The sequence below is a fragment of the Rhineura floridana genome, chromosome 6, assembly GCF_030035675.1.
Source record: "Rhineura floridana isolate rRhiFlo1 chromosome 6, rRhiFlo1.hap2, whole genome shotgun sequence".
Classification (NCBI taxonomy): Eukaryota; Metazoa; Chordata; class Lepidosauria; order Squamata; family Rhineuridae; genus Rhineura; species Rhineura floridana.
Window position 1 is genome coordinate 79744567 of NC_084485.1, and position 18165 is coordinate 79762731.

The 18165-nt window shown below is 42.0% G+C and overlaps 1 protein-coding gene across 10 annotated transcripts in view; it reads left to right on the forward strand.

Annotated features, from left to right (window-relative positions):
• The window catches only part of SZT2 (SZT2 subunit of KICSTOR complex), an 89596-nt gene that overhangs the window by 2292 nt on the left and 69139 nt on the right, over positions 1-18165 (forward strand). For all 10 annotated transcript variants that reach the window (XM_061632659.1, XM_061632661.1, XM_061632662.1 and 7 more), the window contains exons 2-7: positions 2513-2638; positions 2831-3004; positions 3336-3506; positions 14139-14270; positions 16400-16559; positions 17458-17564. In XM_061632659.1, coding sequence (XP_061488643.1) covers positions 2513-2638; positions 2831-3004; positions 3336-3506; positions 14139-14270; positions 16400-16559; positions 17458-17564 — 870 coding nt within the window. The remainder of the gene's footprint in view (positions 1-2512; positions 2639-2830; positions 3005-3335; positions 3507-14138; positions 14271-16399; positions 16560-17457; positions 17565-18165) is intronic.

The following is an 18165-nucleotide window of genomic DNA, read 5'->3' on the forward strand; positions in this document are numbered from 1 at the left end:
TAGGGTTCCATTGCACAAGGAGAAATCCTTGCGCTGATGGAACACTTGCCTTAGCTCTACAGTGAATACAACCCTTTATTACTGCAATGCACTTCATATGTAGCTGCTGTTGGGCCAGGTCTGGAAGCTCCAGCTGATGCAAAAAGCAGCAGCTAGACTGCTGATGGGAGCAGATAGCTGGCAGTGTGCAACATCTCTGCTAAAGCATCTGTACTGGCTGCCTATGTGGTACTAGACAAGTTCAAGGTTCTTGTGATGATACAAGTAGCCCTGAACGTTTTGGGTCCAGGATACCTTATGGACTGCCTAAGACCTTATATCCCTGCTTGATCACTGAGATCAACTGAAGGAGCACTGTTTGTTGCCCCCTTGTCTTGGAAGCCCAACTAGTTTCCACTAGAAGTTGGCCATTTAGTGTTGATGGTCACATGCTGTGGAATAATCTTCCATCAGAGATTTGGCAGGCATCCTCACTGCTAACTTTAATACTTTTGAAGATTTTTTTTATGCTAACATGTCTATTAAGCTGTTTAATCCCCCCACTCAGATGAGCTACACTTATGCTATTCTATGTTTTATTGTATTTGTATATACTGATGTATATACTTCCTTGATATTTTATATGAGTGGGCAGTATATAAATTAATTTTATTAATTAAAAATGTCATTTAAAAAATTCTGTACATCTTGCTCTTTGGGCCCATGCAGCATCCTAAGGCAGTTGTGGAGTGATGTAATCTTTGCCATTCTGTTTTGTCAGTTTAATGTCAAAGAACAATTTGAGACAACTGATGAGTGGTTCCAGCCGCCCTGAAAGAGGCAGTGATCTGACCGCTCCTGAAAAAGCCCACCTAGACCCATTGGTTTGCGACAATTACCGACCGGTCGCAAATACCCCCTTCTTAGGGAAGGTGATTGAGAGGGATGTGGCGCAGCAATTGCAAGTTCTCTTTGATGAAACAGATTATCTTGACCCATTCCAGTCTGGGTTCAGGCCTGGTTATGAGATTGAGTTGGCCTTGGTCACCCTGATGGATGACCTTTAATGGGAGAAGGACACGGGGAGTGCGACCCTGTTACACTTACTTGATCTTTCAGCGGCTTTTGATACCATTAACCATGGTATCCTTCTGAGCCATCTTGGTGAGATGGGTATTGGAGGCACTGTTTGCAGTGGTCTCCAAGGTCATTTTCAGATAATAGCATTGGGTGATTGTATTTTGGCCCCCTGCCAGTTGTGCTGTGAGGTGCTGCAGGGTACTGTCTTTTCCCCCATGCTGTTTAACATCTATATGAAGCCCTTGGGAGTGGTCATCAAGAGATTTGGGGCGAGGTGTCAGCAGTACGCTGATGATACCCAGCTATATTTCTCTGTAACATCTGAATCAGGAGAGGCCATGCAAGCCCTGGACCACTGCCTGGACTCTGTGGTGGGCTGGATGAGGGCCAATAAACTGAGTCTGAATCCTAGCAAGACAGAGGCATTGTGGGTTGGTGGTTCCCACATTCAGATAATTGGTCAGTTGCCTGCTTTGGATGGGCTCATACTCCGTCTGGAAGAGCAGGTTCATAGTCTGGGGGTGCTTCTGGATCCATCTTTGTCACTAGAGGCCCAGGTGACCTCAATGACTAAGAGTGCCTTTTACCAGCTTCAGCTGGTAAGACAGCTGCTTCTGTTTCTGGACTGGGATAGCCTGACCATTGTTGTCCACACACTGGTAACCTCCAGGCTGGATTACTGTAATGCACTCTCTGTGGGGCTGCCCTTGAGGTTGGTCCAGAAGCTGCAGCTGGTGCAAAATGTGGCGGCGAGACTACTCACTGGATCAGGGTATCGCCAACATGTCACCCTGCTGCTGAAAGAATTGCACTGGCTGCCCATTTGCTACCGGGCCAAGTTCAAGGTTCTAGTTTTGGTGTACAAAGCCCTATACAGCTTGTGACCAGGATACCTGAAAGACCGTCTTATCCCTTATATACCCAGTTGATCACTGCGCTCTTCAGGTGAGGGCCTCCTGCAGATACCATCTTATCAGGAGGTCCGTTCCACACAACATAGGAAGCAGACCTTTAGTGTAGTGACACCTACCCTTTGGAATTCCCTGCCCTTAAATATTAGACAGGTTCCATCTCTGTTACCTTTTCAGTGCCTATTGAAGACCTTCCTCTTTCAACAAATAGAACTTCCTCTTTCTTTTAAGTAGAAACCCTATCCCTGTCTGCATCTGTGTTGGAATTGCTTTTTAATATGTTTTTAAACCTTTTTTAAAAAAATGTTTTTAACCTTTTAAAAAAAGATGTTTTGAAAGCTTTTTTTAAAAAAGGTTTTTAAAGATGTTTTGTTTTAATGTTATAAAGTGTTTTTAGTGCTTTTGTTTGTAGCGCTGGGCTGGGAGGAAGGGTGGGATATAAATCAAATAATAATAAATTAATTAATTAAATGAGCACAAAAGATGTTTTCTTAAAAAAATTATTAAGATGCGAGATTATAGTTATTTCTCTTAACCTTCAGGTAGAGGAGGCTGGGCAGGTATTTCTCTTGATGAAAAAGGACTATCGAATTTCACGCAATGTGCGTCTGGCTTGGTTTCTCAGCCGCTTGCATCAGGTTATCTGGGCAGTGCCTGAATCAGAACTGGTAAGCAAGCTGCATGCAAAGCTTATTTGTGAATGGTGAACTCATGTACTGGGGGAAACAGAAAAGATCTGGGTTGATGTGACTGTAGGAAGAAAAATGCATCTATGGCAGAGCACCCTTGATTCCCCCCCCTTACCTTTTATTTGCTTTGGTTTCATCTTGCTTCTATTTAGTTGTTTTTCTTTTTTGAAGGTGCAATCCGATAATGAATTGGATGTTCTCAGCATACTTCCAAAGAGCTGGCAACCTGACGAGCTTGTCCAGCCTAGGCCGTTCCTTCTAGAGCCTTCCACACAAGTCACTTTCCTTGCACGCCAGTACCGTTTTGTGATTGAGCTGGATTTGAGCCCTTCTACAGGGATTGTGGTAAGTGCATTAGTTCCCCAACCTGTGTTGTCTGGGCTTTTATGACATCCCTTTTCCCTCTTGCTTGTCTTAGTGCTTCCTCATCAAGGCTTGTTCTGTCAAAGAGAGCATATATTTAAATTGAAGAAGAACCTTCCTGCTCTGTTTTCCAATCTTGATAACATTCATTTAGGATATTTGTTTGCCGGGTACCTTGACTCATTCCCAGTAGAGAGAGTACTTTATGCACTCATACCGTGTCTCCAATATACTACATGTAGCACCCTCCCACTTCTGTCTCTGAGGCAACTTGGACAGAAGCTTAATACTCTCTCAATGTTTTCTTCTTCAGGATGACTCTACAGGGGAGATCATTTTTGATGAAGTGTTCTATGCTCTGTCTCGGTGTTTAGTGGGGTTGTTAAAACCCTTTCGAATCCCAGGCTCAGACGTTATCTACCAACCTGAGATCTTCATCACCATCCAAGCATATTCTTCCATCATTGGCCTACAGACAAACCAGGTAGTTATTGTGCCATCTATTTCTCCAGCATGTTCATATGAGAGGCTGCTACCTTTCTCCAGGCAGTTGGAGAAAGGCTTTAATGTAAACCTAGTTTCCTGATCCTTGGAAATACAGCATAGAGGATATCTGAGCTGGAATCTTCAACCCTCTAAAGAAAGGTTGCTCACTGTAACATGTAATGCGTGGACATCTTCCAATTAAATGTTTTGTATGCTGTAGCCAGATCAACGATGTATTCCTGATACAGTCAGCAAAACTTTTTGAGATGCCTCTTCTGGTCTGAATTGCTCCTTCAGACTTTTGTATTTACCTTGCCAGGGAATTAGCCTTAATTGCCCACTGTTCCAATCCTTTCAGGAGTCTGTAGAGAGCTTACTGTCCAGTGTCCTCAAGGGTTTCTGCAAGGAACTGGCCAGTTCATGTAACTAAGGGACGAGTGAAGGTGACTGTAGTCTCATTACATATGTAAGAACTGAGAAGTTGATCCAGATTTTCCTGTGACACAAGCCATATTAGTGCAGGAGAAGGAGGGGAGAATGGCAGGAGCTATAACCAAGTGTCCCATTGCAGATGACTTCAAATCTGTCTCTAGTTCCATCCACACTATCAAAATCATGTTATATAAATAGATCTGAGTTTGCTATCAAATTTGGACAGTTCTATATCTTCAAATCTTATTGTGCACCCTTTCAGCTGCAAGGTCTGTTTTCCATGCCATATGATGCTGTCATGTGACATGGGAATGGCTGCCCTTTCTACAAAGATGCATTTCTGCATAGAGATGTGAAGACAAAATTCTGGGGAAAACTGTTTTTTCAGTTTTTGGTTTTGTTTTTCTGAAAAATTGGAAAAGAATGGGGAAAAACCATTTTTCCCTGGGCCCTCACATCTCTGCTTCTGCAAAAAAAAAAAAACCCACCGTTTTGTTGATCAACTTTACCTATGTTGGCAGTGCATTTGTACTGAATAACATTACTGTACTGTTAGAGTTATAAGTTGGTCAGATCTTTATCTTAGACCATGCACACTTTTTAAAAAGTCAAAATTCTGCAATAGGAAAATGCTTCTATGAAATCTATTTACACTATGCAAATTGAACAGGCTTGCATGTTTTATCATATTTTGCATAACTTGTTCTGCTTCTGCCAGTCACATGGAGGCATAAGGAGCTATGCAGGTTACTGAAGAGTTGTCCCCTGACCATTAGAAATCATTTGTAGCCTATATTTTACATCCTGAGATTTCCAGGAATTGCCCACACACTTTCAAGGTTATTTTTCACAGCTATAAGGACAAAAAAGGCTTTAAAAATTGATATGGAGATTTTCTGCACACACTGTTGATTTCTGCACACACTGTTGAATTGTGGGGTTTTGTGTGCAATCACAAAACTGAAATATTCTTAACTGATTATTGTGAGGTGCTGGGTATTGGTTTAATTGGGCTTTTTCTCCTCTCCTGCCCTGTCTGCAATTATTAGGCCTGGGTGGTAATTGTAGGTGGTTCTGTCATTACAAACAGCATTTTTGTCCATTTCCATAGTGCTCAGTAGTTGTTGTTAGTCATTATACAGCCACGAGAGCGGCTGTATAATATGGTCAACATGGATTTTTCTCATTCTGCAATGTTAAATTGAAAATACCCCCCATGCCATTCTGATGCTTCCCATAAGCTCATTTCAAAACAAAACCTTACAAAATTTATACAGTAGGGCCCTACTTTACGGCGCTTCGCTTTACAGCGATTCACTAATACAGCGGTCTCAATTAGACGCAATTAGACTAAAGCCCCACTCATAAGGCGCTTGTTCCGCTTTTACAGTGGTTTTCAGGCCTCGCACTCCATTCTATTCAGTGAGTTCCACTTTACAGCAGTTTTCGCTTTACAGCGGGGGTCCAGAACGTAACCCGCTGTATGAGTGGTGCCCTACTGTAGTCCTGAACTCAGAAATGCTTGCTTAACAACCGTCTAAATTTTCATGGCAATACACAAAACAATCAGAGACTGAGAGAAGACTCCTATTCCCCTGATAGAGCTCCAGTGGCCAGAGTAGTTTAACAGTCAGCCGCTCTGATTGAAGCTCTGTGAGGGAAACAGGACATCTCATAGCAACTCTCAGCACCCTTCACTAACTACACTTCCCAGAATTCTTTGAGAGAATCCATGACTGTCTAAAGTGAAATAAAGGTCTGGTGTGGATGTGGCCAGGACAGCTTTGGTTTAAATTTGGGTGGGAGGCTATATGTGCCTGCTGTAGAATAAAAAGTTGGGGGAAACCCTGAAAAAGAATGATGCTGTTCACATTGTTTTCCTTTTGGAAAGGAAAGGGGCTTCCTCTCTGTCCAGTGCCCTCCCATCCAATCTCCTCCCCTCCTCCCCTCCTCCAGGTCAGTTTCACCTATCATAAGCACGATTGCACAGGAGTAAATCCCACTGAACTCAAAAAGCATGCAAATGATCAAACCTGCTCTCCCCTCCTCCTCCCTCCCTCTTGCCCCTTCCCTCCCACATCCCCTTCCAATCTCCTCCTTCTCCTTCCTCCTCCTTCTTCCCCCTCCTCCTCCCCCATGGTCAGTTTTACCTATCCTAGGACTACGACCTGGAAGACCATGCTTATTGAGTTCAGTGGGATTTACTCCTGTGCATTCATGCTTAGGATAGGTAAAACTGAGCATGGGGAAGGGGAAGGAGGAGGAGGTGAAAGGAGGGGATTGGAAGAGGATGGGGAGGGGAAGGGAGGTGTGAACACACCAGACCTTTATATCACTTTAAATGGTTATGGCTTCTCCCAAAGAATTCTGGGAAGTGTAGTTAGTGAAGGGTGCTGAGAGTTGCTAGGAGATGCCTTGTTCCCCTTACAGAGCTCTGTCAGGGGAATAGGAGCATCCTTCACAAACTACACTTCCCAGGATTCTTTGGGGGAAGCCATGACTGTCTAAAGTAAAATAAAGGTCTAGTGTGGGTGTGGCCCCCTGATTAGCCTAGCCAAGCCCAGCAGCTGAGAGTATGACTTTTAGAACACTGACAGTTGGTTCTTACTGAGCATGCCTGACCTTATCATTGAGTTCAATGCTAAATTTCTTAAATTAATTAAAAATCAGCCAGACATTTTTTTAACTTTTAAACTGCAGAAGATGAAGGTCAGAGTATGGGGCAAGCTCAGCAATAGGATTACAGGTACTCAGTGAACATGGCTGATTTTTAATTAATTTCAACAAGTTATGAGAACTCATGACAGAAAAAAGTCCAAAAGGAGTCTGGTTTTTTCTCTCTCTTTTTTACACTTTGAACTCTTGATCCTCTCTGACTGTTTGTGTATTGCCATGAGAATTTAGAGGGTTGTTAAGCAAGCATTTCTGAGTTCAGGACTATAAGTTTTCTAAGGTTTTGTTTTGAAACGAGCCTATGGTAAGCATCAGAATGGCATGGGGGTATTTTCAAGTTAATATTGCGGAAAGCAAAAAATCCGTGCTGACTATAGTATACAGCCACTCTTGTGGCTGTATAATTATCATAATCATTCTCTGTCTCCAGTTTTCTGGCACAGGGATGAAAAATTTCTATAAATGTTGAACACATGGAAAATCTTAGGGTAGCTTAGGGACTGCCTGAACCCTTATATCCCAGCTCAGTCACTGAGACCATCTGCAGGATCGGGTTTAGTCGTCCCCGAATTGGTGAGGCTCATTTAATGTCGACACAAAATTGAGCCTTCAGTGTCATCAACCCGGTTCTCTGGAATGTTCTGCCAACAGAGATTCAGCACTTGCCTTCTCTTTTACGTTTTAAGTGCCTGCTGAAAACCTTTATGTTCCACCAGGCTTATGCAGGCATGTAAGAAGATGTCTTTTTGCAGCAGTGACCTTTGATTTTATTGTATTTTTAATGTTTTTATGGTATGATGGTTGTTTTTTAACTTGTAAACTGCTTTAATGTTTCTAACAAAATAGCAGTATACAAATATATTTATAAATAAATAAAAAAAGAAAAAGTTTTTTAAATGGAAATTTTGGGGGGAAATATGCCATACCTATTTCTTTAGCACCTTTTACAGATCAAAAGTCACTTTGTTATTTTAGGAACATAAAATGTATCATGTATAACTTGGTTGGCCATTAAACTATCATGCTTGGTATGTTAAAAGTACAGTTTTTTTAGACAGTAATTACAATTAATTCACTTTTTTGTTACAAATGGAGCTACAAATTGCTGAACTGTAAAGAACCTAGCATCTCTTTCATTTTTCCCGTTTATGAGGAACAAGCAAAAAACAATAAAAATGGGATAAACCATCAACGCTGCAGTGAAAAAAAGAAATTAATTCTGGAAATTAACATGCTTCCTCTAGTCCTCCACAGTGTCTGGCAGACATAAAGCACTTATTTCCATAAAAAGTGCTGAGAAAAAAAGAGGAGAAAACTAAGACTCATTGGATACTACACAAAATTTAATCAGTTTCATTTTCTGAGCTGTCACTCTCCGTTTCTGCTGCTTCATGTTTGTCATCATATTTATCATGGACTTGTAAAAACTGAAAGTTTGCCCAGATTGAAACAAGGTTCTACACTGTTTCACATGCCATAGTCCAAACTGTTTCCAGAAAAAGGCAGAGCTTGGAAAAGTTACTTTTTTGAACTACAACTCCCATCAGCCACAACCAACGTGGCCACTGGATTGGGCTGATGGGAGTTGTAGTTCAAAAAAAGTAACTTTTCCAAGCTCTGGAAAAAGGATGGAAAGGCTTTGGAAAAATGGGGGAAAGGTTTTCTCCCTAATTTTTGCAGTTTTTTTCTGGGCCTTCACGTGTCTATTCAGGCATGAGTGTCATTGGTTATGTAGCTAAAGGGGCACCGCACACCCAGAAGCAGACTCAGCGGAAGCTTGAAGTTTGCAGAATTTCAAAAAACCAGTAGGAAAACCCCTGGGGGGTGTCCCTGAAACAGCCTAATGTGGTCTGAGTGTGTGTAGTGGAATGCAGACTGAGTGGGGTGAGGATGTGGAGGAAGGAAAAACATATGGGAAGGGGAATGAAAAAGAGTGTTGTAGAATAGGGCATGGCCTACTCCCTGGAACATTCAACAGGAACATTCCACTCTGCAACATTTTATGGCAGGTCCCACTTACGATGCTATATTTAGGGGAACAGCTGCAGCACTGGGGGACATTAGAAGACCTGCCCTGGGAGTGAGTACCTCAGCATCTGGGTGCTTGCTTGCTCACTCCTTTGGGTTGCTATCGCTTGAGACAGCTAAAGCCCCTGATAAATGCTACACGGACTGGGACCCCCTACCTGACTCTGAATCTAGAGAGAGGCTGCAATCAGTCTTGCAGTGAACTGAACATGGGTGATGCCACCTCAATTTCAGTGATCATGGGTAGAGGGAGGTATAGCCATGGGGAAGTGGTGAACTACCATAGAAGTCGAAGGCAAGGCTATTTATGCCTTGTTTTTTGCTCCCACTCCTCCCCTCCATGGGTTCCTTGTTGTTCATTTGCTGTGCCCGCTGGCCTGTGCATACTGTTGTTTAATGCCAAATCAGTACACAATAAGACCACACTCATCCATGTTTTGAGCATGGATGAGGGTGTCAATTTGGTGTAAATTACCGAGACCTGGATGGGTGAGCTGGGAGCAGTTGATCTGACCCAGCTTTGCCCATCTGGCTACTTGGTGCAGCAGCACCAGCACAGGCTGCAGGGATGTGGCTTCCGTGACAACCATGGGGCTGTCTCAAGTTGCTACTGGCCTGACACATAGGGCAGGGCATACCCTCAACTTGGTTTTTGCTGCAGATGGAGGAAGGGGTGGTCTGGAGATGGGGGTGGTGGATGTCACCCTATTCTTGTGGTCAGACTACTTCCTGGTGAAGTTTAGATTTAGGGCTCCAATCCTTCCCTGCAGTAATAGCGGACAGATTAAGATGGTCTACCCCTGGAGACTAATGGAATCCACTAGATTCCTGAATGCCCTGGAGGAGTTCCCAGTAGATACAGCAGGTGACCCTGTTGAAGCTGCTGTCACGCTGTGGAACAATGAAGGACTTCAGGCTCTTGACACGGTTGCTCCAGAGCACCCTCTCTGGCATTGTGGAACCTGGTTTGCACCGTGTTACACCAGTGAGCTAAGGACAATGAAACAGGCTGGATGACGGCTAGAGCACAAGTAGTGTGAGGCTGACTGGGCATGAGTAAAACATAACCGTGCTTACTATGTGGCAGTGAGAGTGGTGAAGAAGGCCCACTTCTCTACCACCATCACATCTTCAAGTAGCTGTCCAGTGGAGCTTTTCCGTATTGTCAGGGATCTGCTAACATGAACTCCAGGAAATTGAGTTTTAGACGCTTTGGAGGCCCACTGTGAATTGTTTGCAAGGCACTTTGAAGGTAAAGTTGCTTGCCTCCGTAGCGATCTTGATGCCCCATCCACATCTACTGTAGTCCCCAATAAAGTGTCCAGTGCAATGTCTGCTGCAACTTCTTGGGATCAGTTTCAATTGATGTGGCCTGATGACATGGACAAGATGCTTGCAACAATGTGGCCAGAAACATGTCCTCTCAACCCTTGCCCTTCTTGGCCTATTAAAGCTTGCCAAGGGGGTTTGACCGAGTGGATCCAGGGTGTGGTCAATGCATCGTTGCAAGAGGGTGTGGTTCCAGCCACCCTGAAAGAGGCAGTGATCCTACTGCTCCTGAAAAAGCCCACCCTGGACCCATTGGTTTGTGACAACTACTGCCTGGTCGCATTTGTTATATGCCTTCAAGTCGATTAGTACTTATGAATCAGCGACCTCCAATAGCATATGTTATAACTTATAAACCACCCTATTCAGATCTTGTAAGTTCAGGTCTGTGGCTTCCTTTATGGAATCAAGCCATCTCTTGGTCGGCCTTCCTCTTTTTCTACTCCCTTCTGTCTTTCCCAGCATTATTGTCTTAGTGAATCATGTCTTCTCATTATGTGTCCAAAGTATGATAACTTCAGTTTCATCATTTTAGCTTCTAATGATAGTTTTGCTTTAATTTGTTCTAACACCCAATTATTTGTCTTTTTCGTAGTCCATGGTATCTGCAAAGCTCTCCTCCAACACCACATTTCAAATGAGATGATTTTTCTCTTACCCACTTTTTTCACTGTCCAACTTTCACATCCATACATAGAGATCGGGAATACCATGGTCTGAATGATCCTCACTTTACTGTTCAGTGATACATCTTTGCATTTGAGGACCTTTACTAGTTCTCTCATAGCTGCCGTCTCCAGTCCTATCCTTCTTCTGATTTCTTGACTATTGTCTCCAGTTTGGTTAAGGACTGTACTGAGGTAAATCCTTGACAATTTCAATGTTCTCATTCTCAACTTTGAAGTTATATAAATCTTCTGTTGTCATTACTTTAGTCTTCTTGATGTTCCGCTGTAGACGTTCTTTTGTGCTTTCCTCTTTAACTTTCATCAGCATTTGTTTCAGAACATTAATAGTTTCTGCTAGTAGTATGATATCATCTGCATATCTTCAATTATTGATGTTTCTCCCTTCAATTTTCACACCTTCATCTTGGTCCAATCCCACTTTCCATATGATATGTTCTGCGTATAGATTAAATAAATAGGGTGATAGAATACACCCCTGTCTCACACCCTTTCCGATTGGGAACTAATCAGTTTCTCCATATTCTGTCCTTACAGTAGTCTCTTGTGCAGAGTATAGGTTGTGCATCAGGACAATCAGATGCTGTGGCACCCCCATTTCTTTTAAAGCATTCCATAGTTTTTCATGATCTACACAGTCAAAGGCTTTGCTGTAATCTATAAAGCACAGGGTGATTTTCTTCTGAAATTCCTTGGTCTGTTCCATTATCCAGCGTATGTTTGCGATATGATCTCTGGTGCCTCTTCCCTTTCTAAATCCAGCTTGGATGTCTGGCATTTCTCGCTCCATATATGGCAGGAGCCTTCATTGTAGAATCTTGAGCATTACTTTACTTGCATGGGAAATTAAGGCAATAGTTTGATAATTACTGCATTCCCTGGGATCTCCTTTCTTTGGAATTAGGATGTATATGGAACGATTCCAAATTTGTGGGCCATTGTTTAGTTTTCCATATTTCTTGGCAAATATTTATCAAAATGTGGACAGATTCAGCCTCAGTCACTTGTAGCAACTCTATTGGTATGCCATCTGTTCCTGGTGATTTGTTTTTTCCAAGTATTTTAAGAGCAGCTTTCACCTTACATTCTAAAATTTCTGATTCTTCATCATACGGTTCCTCCATGAATGAATCTGTCATCCTAGCATCTCTTTTATAGAGTTCTTCAGTGTATTGCTTACATCTCCCTTTTCTTTTATCTCGGTCAGTTATTGTGTTTCCCTGTTGATTATTCAACATCCCTACTCTTGGTTTAAATTTCCCTTTAATTTCTCTAATCTTTTGGAATAGGGCTCTTGTTCTTCCCTTTTAGTTGTCCTCTTCTATTTCTATACAATAACTATTGTAATTGTTCTCTCTGTCCTTACGTACTAGTTGCTGTATTATTGCATTTAGGGTTCTGACCTTGTTTCTATCTCCTTTGGCTTGCTTTCCTTCTCTCTTTAACCATTTTAAGAGTTTCTTAAGTCATCCATTGAAGTCTTTTTCTCTTTTTAACTAGAGGTATTTATTTATTTAATTATTTATTTAATTAAGCTTATATACCGCCCGACTAGCAACAGCTCTCTGGGCGGTGAACATTGTCTTTTTGCATTCTTTCCTGATAATGTCTCTGACTTCAATCCATAGTTCTTCTGGTTCTCTGTCAACTAAGTGTAAAGCCTCAAATCTGTTCCTTATTTGATCTTTATATTGTTCTGAGATGTTATTTACATTGTATTTTGACCATCTTATCAGGAGGTTCATTCTGCACAATATAGGAAAAAGACCTTTAGTGTGGCGGCACCTACCCTGTGGAATTCCCTCCCCTTAAATATTAGGCAGGCACCATCTCTGCTAATTTTTTGGCGCCTTTTTAAGTCTTCTTTCAACAAGCCTTTCAAGTTAAGACCTATTCCATTCTGCGTCTGTATTAGAATTGCTTTTTAATATGTTTTTCTTAATAATATGTTTTTAACCCTTTTTAAAATATGTTTTTAAAGCTTTTTAAAAAAGCTTTTAACTTTGTTTTGTTTTAATGTATTTTAAGGTCTGTTTTATGATGTTTTAAAGTGTTTTTAGCGTTTCTATTTGCCACCCTGGGCTCCTGCTGGGAGGAAGGGCGGGATATAAATAAAATAATTAATAAATAAATTATGATTGTTTTGTTCTTCTTTAGATTTACTCTGATTTTCGATACGACCAGTTCATGATCTGTACCGTAGTCTGCTCCTGGTCTTGTTTTTGCAGAAAGTATGGAACTTCTCCATCTTCTGCTACCAATTATATAATCAATTTGATTCCTATATTGACCATTTGGTGATGTCCACATGTACAGTTGTCTTTTTGGGTGCTCCCAAGCCGTTGGAGCATAGGCTTGGATGATGGTTATGTTAAGAGGTTTCCCGTTACATCTCATTGATATCACTCGCTCAGACCTTGCGTTGTAGCAAAAGCAATTAGGAGCTATATCACTTCTCACTATTAAAGCAACCCCATTTCTTCTTGATTTCTCATTTCCTGCATAAAATACTTTGTAGTTGCCTGATTGAAAATGTCCCATTCTCGTCCATTTTAATTCACTCATGCCAAGTATTGTAATGTTGATGCATTCCATTTCTTGCTTGACAACTTCTAACTTTCTCTAGTTCATGCTTCTCACATTCCATGTTCCTATTGTGTACGTAGTACAGTGCCCTACTCTCATTTCACATCTGTGCACATCAGCCTCTGGGTTTCCATTCAGCTTTGACCCAGCTGTGTCATTAGTCACAGCACTACTCGTACTTGTCCTTTGTTCTTCCCGAGTAGCTCGGTGAGTGCCTTCTTAACTGGGGGGTCTCATCTTCCAGCACTATCTCGTATTGCATTTTGGATACTCTGTTCATAGGGTTTTCATGGTAAGAGGTATTGAGAGGTGGTTTACCACTGCCTTCCTCTGAGTTTGGATGCATCTTAGTCTGGTGTCTCAGGTTTGACTATTCCGCCTTGGGTGCCTCTTGGTCTAGACCCCTGATGGCATTGCTCTCAGCTTCTTCAACACTCTCAACCCCCCTCACCACATTAAGATGTGCATCCTAAAGGGGGATTGTTATTATTATTATCATTGTCATTATTATTATTATTATTCATAGGAAGGCTTCTGGAAAGCTCGTGGGCTAGCATAATATGCAGTGTGGGAGATAGCTTATCCTAGTGCATTTTGAGTCAGAAATGCTCTTCTTCAAGGAATATATTTTAGTGATTTTTCCTGGGAAACTGCAGTTGAGATTTAGTCATGCTGCAGAGGGCTTGCTAAGACACGAAATTTTAACCCCTTAAAAATTAGAGCATTTCTAGCTCAAAACATCATTTTAAATATTCTATGGAGTTTTACACTTTTTTTGTTTGCTCGTAATTGTTATAGTCCACTTTTCAGTTTCTCTTGAGGTTTTGCTAGTGTACCACTGCACAACAAAGCACTCTAATTGGAATGAATAAGGATTTTCACTATCTCTGGCGCAGGTACTGTTCCAGGGTTGTCTGCTGGATGAAACCAAAACAGAGACCTTCCTGCAACAAGTTTATACTCAGCTGTGCACCTTTGAAAACAAAGTGGCTGAAATGCTGCAGCAGCAGTATGAGCCCAAAACTCAGGTGAGAAGACCACAACTGCATGAATGAGTGGGAGGAGTGTTTGTGTTCCTTGGCTATCTAGCCTGTGGACCCATCTCTTTCCACCCATCCCAGGGCTAACCAACAAAGTGCCTTCTGGAATTTGTTTTATTAGAACCCCCATCATTCCTGCCTTTGGCCATGCTGCTTGAGTCCCATGGGAGTTGTAGTCCAAACCATCTAAAAAAAATCAGTGCATGCATGATGATGAAAGAGGTGGACTCTAATTACTTCCATATAGAGAGGGGTTTTTAAGGAAGCTGGCCTTTGTGTAGAATCCTTGGACAACCTTACAGTAAATACGTAAGTTATATGTACACTAACCTTTTTACTAGACTTCCTGACTGTATACACATGTTTGTAATTCATGACTAAGTGAATAGTTGAAAAAGAGGAGATAACTAACCCTCTTGCTAGTATACTATAGCATGCTATCTGAGCCATGAACCAGGATGCCCCTGATATGAATCTCACCTTATCCATGAACTAACTAGGTACTTTTTATACAAGCCATCATCTCTCAACCTATGATATTGAAATAATAATGGCTTCCCTTACTGGGTGGTAGTAATGAATACTTGAAATAATATGTGTAAAATGCTTTCGGTACTCTATAAAGTACTATGTAAATGTTAAATAACACTAACTCTCTTCTGACTTCCAGTAGTTTCCCTGCTTGGTCATGTGTAGGTGATTCTTAAATCCCCGTAGACTACTAGATGACTATAGTGCCTTGTATGAGTACAAAGCTTGGATATTTCTGAGCAGCTGCCTTCACTTCTCTTGCAGCTTGGAGCTGAGGGATTATGGTTTACAGTATTGAACAGCATTGTTGCAACAGTCGCTTCCTGTTAGGGGCAAGATACATGTGCTTATCCGAGAGTTCCAGTGGATGTGCTGACTGAATTCCTCTGATACCAAAGGCAGAGGAGGTTTGTTGGTTGGAGAGTAGGAAGCTTCTTCAAGCTCCTGTTGAAGTCAGTCCTGTGCAGAGAAGACTTCTGTCTGGCAGCTATTTGGGCAAATGCACACAGATGCACTGGAACAATTGAGTTAGTTGCATGTGTGTATAGAGAGGAATTAAAAGGCAAGAAGTGGTTTTAGAGAAAATCCGGAGAATACTTTTCTTTCCTCCAAGAGGAACCACATTTTTTTCATAGTAAAATGTACCTTGAATCCTTTTATCCCCATAACATAACGGCCCTTTCATTCTTCTGTACTGATGACAAATGGAACAGCCCTATCCACCCTCATTCCAGGAGCTGGAAAAATCTAGATGAGAGAAATACGTAACAGTTAGTTTACATGGTATGCTTGCCAGCATTTTCTTTCTTCCCCTCCTCTCTTATTCTATACTGAGTTGGCATTTCCCTTTGACTTCTAGAGCATTTCATTGTGTCATTGCTTTGAAAGAACAGAGTATTCTTTTTAAGCACAGGATCAACATCACTGAAATTGGTAGGATGGGGCGTGGGGTTGTTGGCAGGGTTAGTCTCAGGCAGGGGCTGTACCTGAAACTGCTTAAGCACGTGCTGACATTGGCAACTAGCAAAAGTAGATGACTCTGGGATTTCCCAAATGAAAGAGCTATGAGGCTGTCTTGGTGGGTTGTAACTTTTGCTGATGCTATCATTTCCCTGCCAGCATCTTGCAACAAAGCCTGGGAGGGTAACTATAAATGCTAACAATACAAGTTTGGGCTTCCAGACATTTCTCAAACAATTCCCACTGTAAAGACACTTGGCTGCTCTCATTAAACATTTGCTTCCACCTGCAATTACCCTCAGGAAAACTTTTAAATAGACCAAACTTCCCTCTGTTTGGGGGGTTGTTGATTAGAACACCAGAGAATGTGGCCTCTTGATTTTCTAGAGTGCTTGGCAAATGTGTGCCTAAGTCTTGCATTCATTTAGAAGCCTGACTACCTTGACCTTGGAGTCCATCATAATGTACAAGAGGCACCTATTGAGCCCATGTTTTTTGGGGGGTGAGAGATAATAAAGAGAAATGGGCTTTACTCAGGGTTTGGAGGAGAGAACTTCGGGTTCCCGCAGGTGAGAAATTGGAAGGTCCACAGTTGTAGTTGATAGGAATTTCCTGTCTTGTTGCAGGTGGACTTGTCATCCCTTAACCAGGAGCATCTTTGTGACCCCCAGGAGCCCTCAGGAAGGAAACTGGGCATCTCCATGGTCACTGCTGATGTCGGGCTTGTCAGCATGATTCGGCAGGGAATTCTCGCACTTCAGCTGCTGCCCTCCAACTCCAGTGCAGGTTAGCTTTTGGTTCTCCTTCAAGGTGGGATTTCCAGGAGAAGCATGAATGACTGCTTTACTGTTACATGTGGATGAGGCAAGGGAATTTAGAACAGGAGAAAGAAGGTTGATTCTGGCTCTGTCCAAGAGCATGCAAGACTGAAAAAGTGCTCCACCATGGGAGGGTTATCAAATCACAGGGTTTTGAGACCTGGCCATTCTGTCTCTGGAACCAAAGCTGTCCCCAATGCAGTGGACTTTACTAGTCGTTTTACCTTGGGTTGCTACTTAAGTGGTAGTCAGGCTATGCTAGTTAAGCTTTTCCTGTGTTTTTCAGTCTATCTGAAGAAGGCAGAGCTTCTGCGCTCTCGTGGCTGACTTAAGTAATAGAAGAAGCCCCACACATCAGATAAGATGGCTGGGATGTATTCAAGGAAGGAGGTCCATAAGAGTATAAAAGGGAAGGCTTTATAAAGTCTGTGAAGGGAATATTGTTTTAAGGAATTAAAGACAATATGCTTGCTGGAAAACAAGTGTTTGCATTTTTACAAATTGTTTATTCTTGGAGGGGTTGGGCAGTTGGAATGTAAAAAAATCATTCCATGCACATTCAAAGCAAAGTGTTTCTGCCTACTGTTGGATTGTTATAGCCAGCCAGCATAGAGTACACAAACTATAGTGGAGTACTGATGCCAATTCTTGGCTGTGAAACGTGGATCTTGCTTGGAATGAACTTTTTGCAGCATACATCCTCTTATATGTATGAGGAAAGCCCCTGGATTTTCCTCTAGACTGAAGTACACATTCTCCAATCTCCATCAGTTGTACATCTCCCTTGGGATTTAGTTCTTATACTCCATAGTCAAATGTCTGCTTTGATCCATTTGCTGTTAATAGATGTTATTTGTTGTTTGCAGGCATTATTGTGATCACAGATGGCGTCACCAGTGTCCCAGATGTAGCAGTCTGTGAGACTCTGCTCAACCAACTGCGAAGTGGGACTGTGGCCTGTTCCTTTGTTCAGGTGCTGTGGGAGTGTGCTGGTGGCAGGCACATGATTTTAGTTGTGCATGTATTGTGATGAGACCTGGTGCAACTCTTAGAGACAAGCTGGGCTACTGCCTGCCAAAATTCCAGGTGTTTCTGTCTTTGCTGTGTAACTCTTTTAACAAGACAGTTGTCTCCTGCACTTCTAGATTTGTCTGCTTTTTCAATGCATGCTCTACGTTAGCGGTGCTATTAGGAATCTGGTGGTAGTATTTTAGACAAATTAATGTCCAAACACAGTCGTGTGATAATTAAGGTTGGAATTCTATAATTGCTTACCTCGGAATAAGTTTCAGTTGCAATCCTGTACTCGACCAGGAGTAATCAACATTTGAATAATATAGGGCTTGCCTCTGAGTTGGCTTGTATAGGATTGCACAGCTAGCTACCGAAATGAAAAAGCTAAGTAATAATATAGGTTTCTCATCAACTCTGGATCATGTAACGTGCTAATCCTGCTAATGTGTTAGTTTGTTAATCCTACTCAATGTGTTAATCCTACTCAATGTATGATGAAACATGGGCAGGGAAACTTCAATTTGCTTGCAGCAGAAGCTACTGGAGCAAATGGGGTGTGG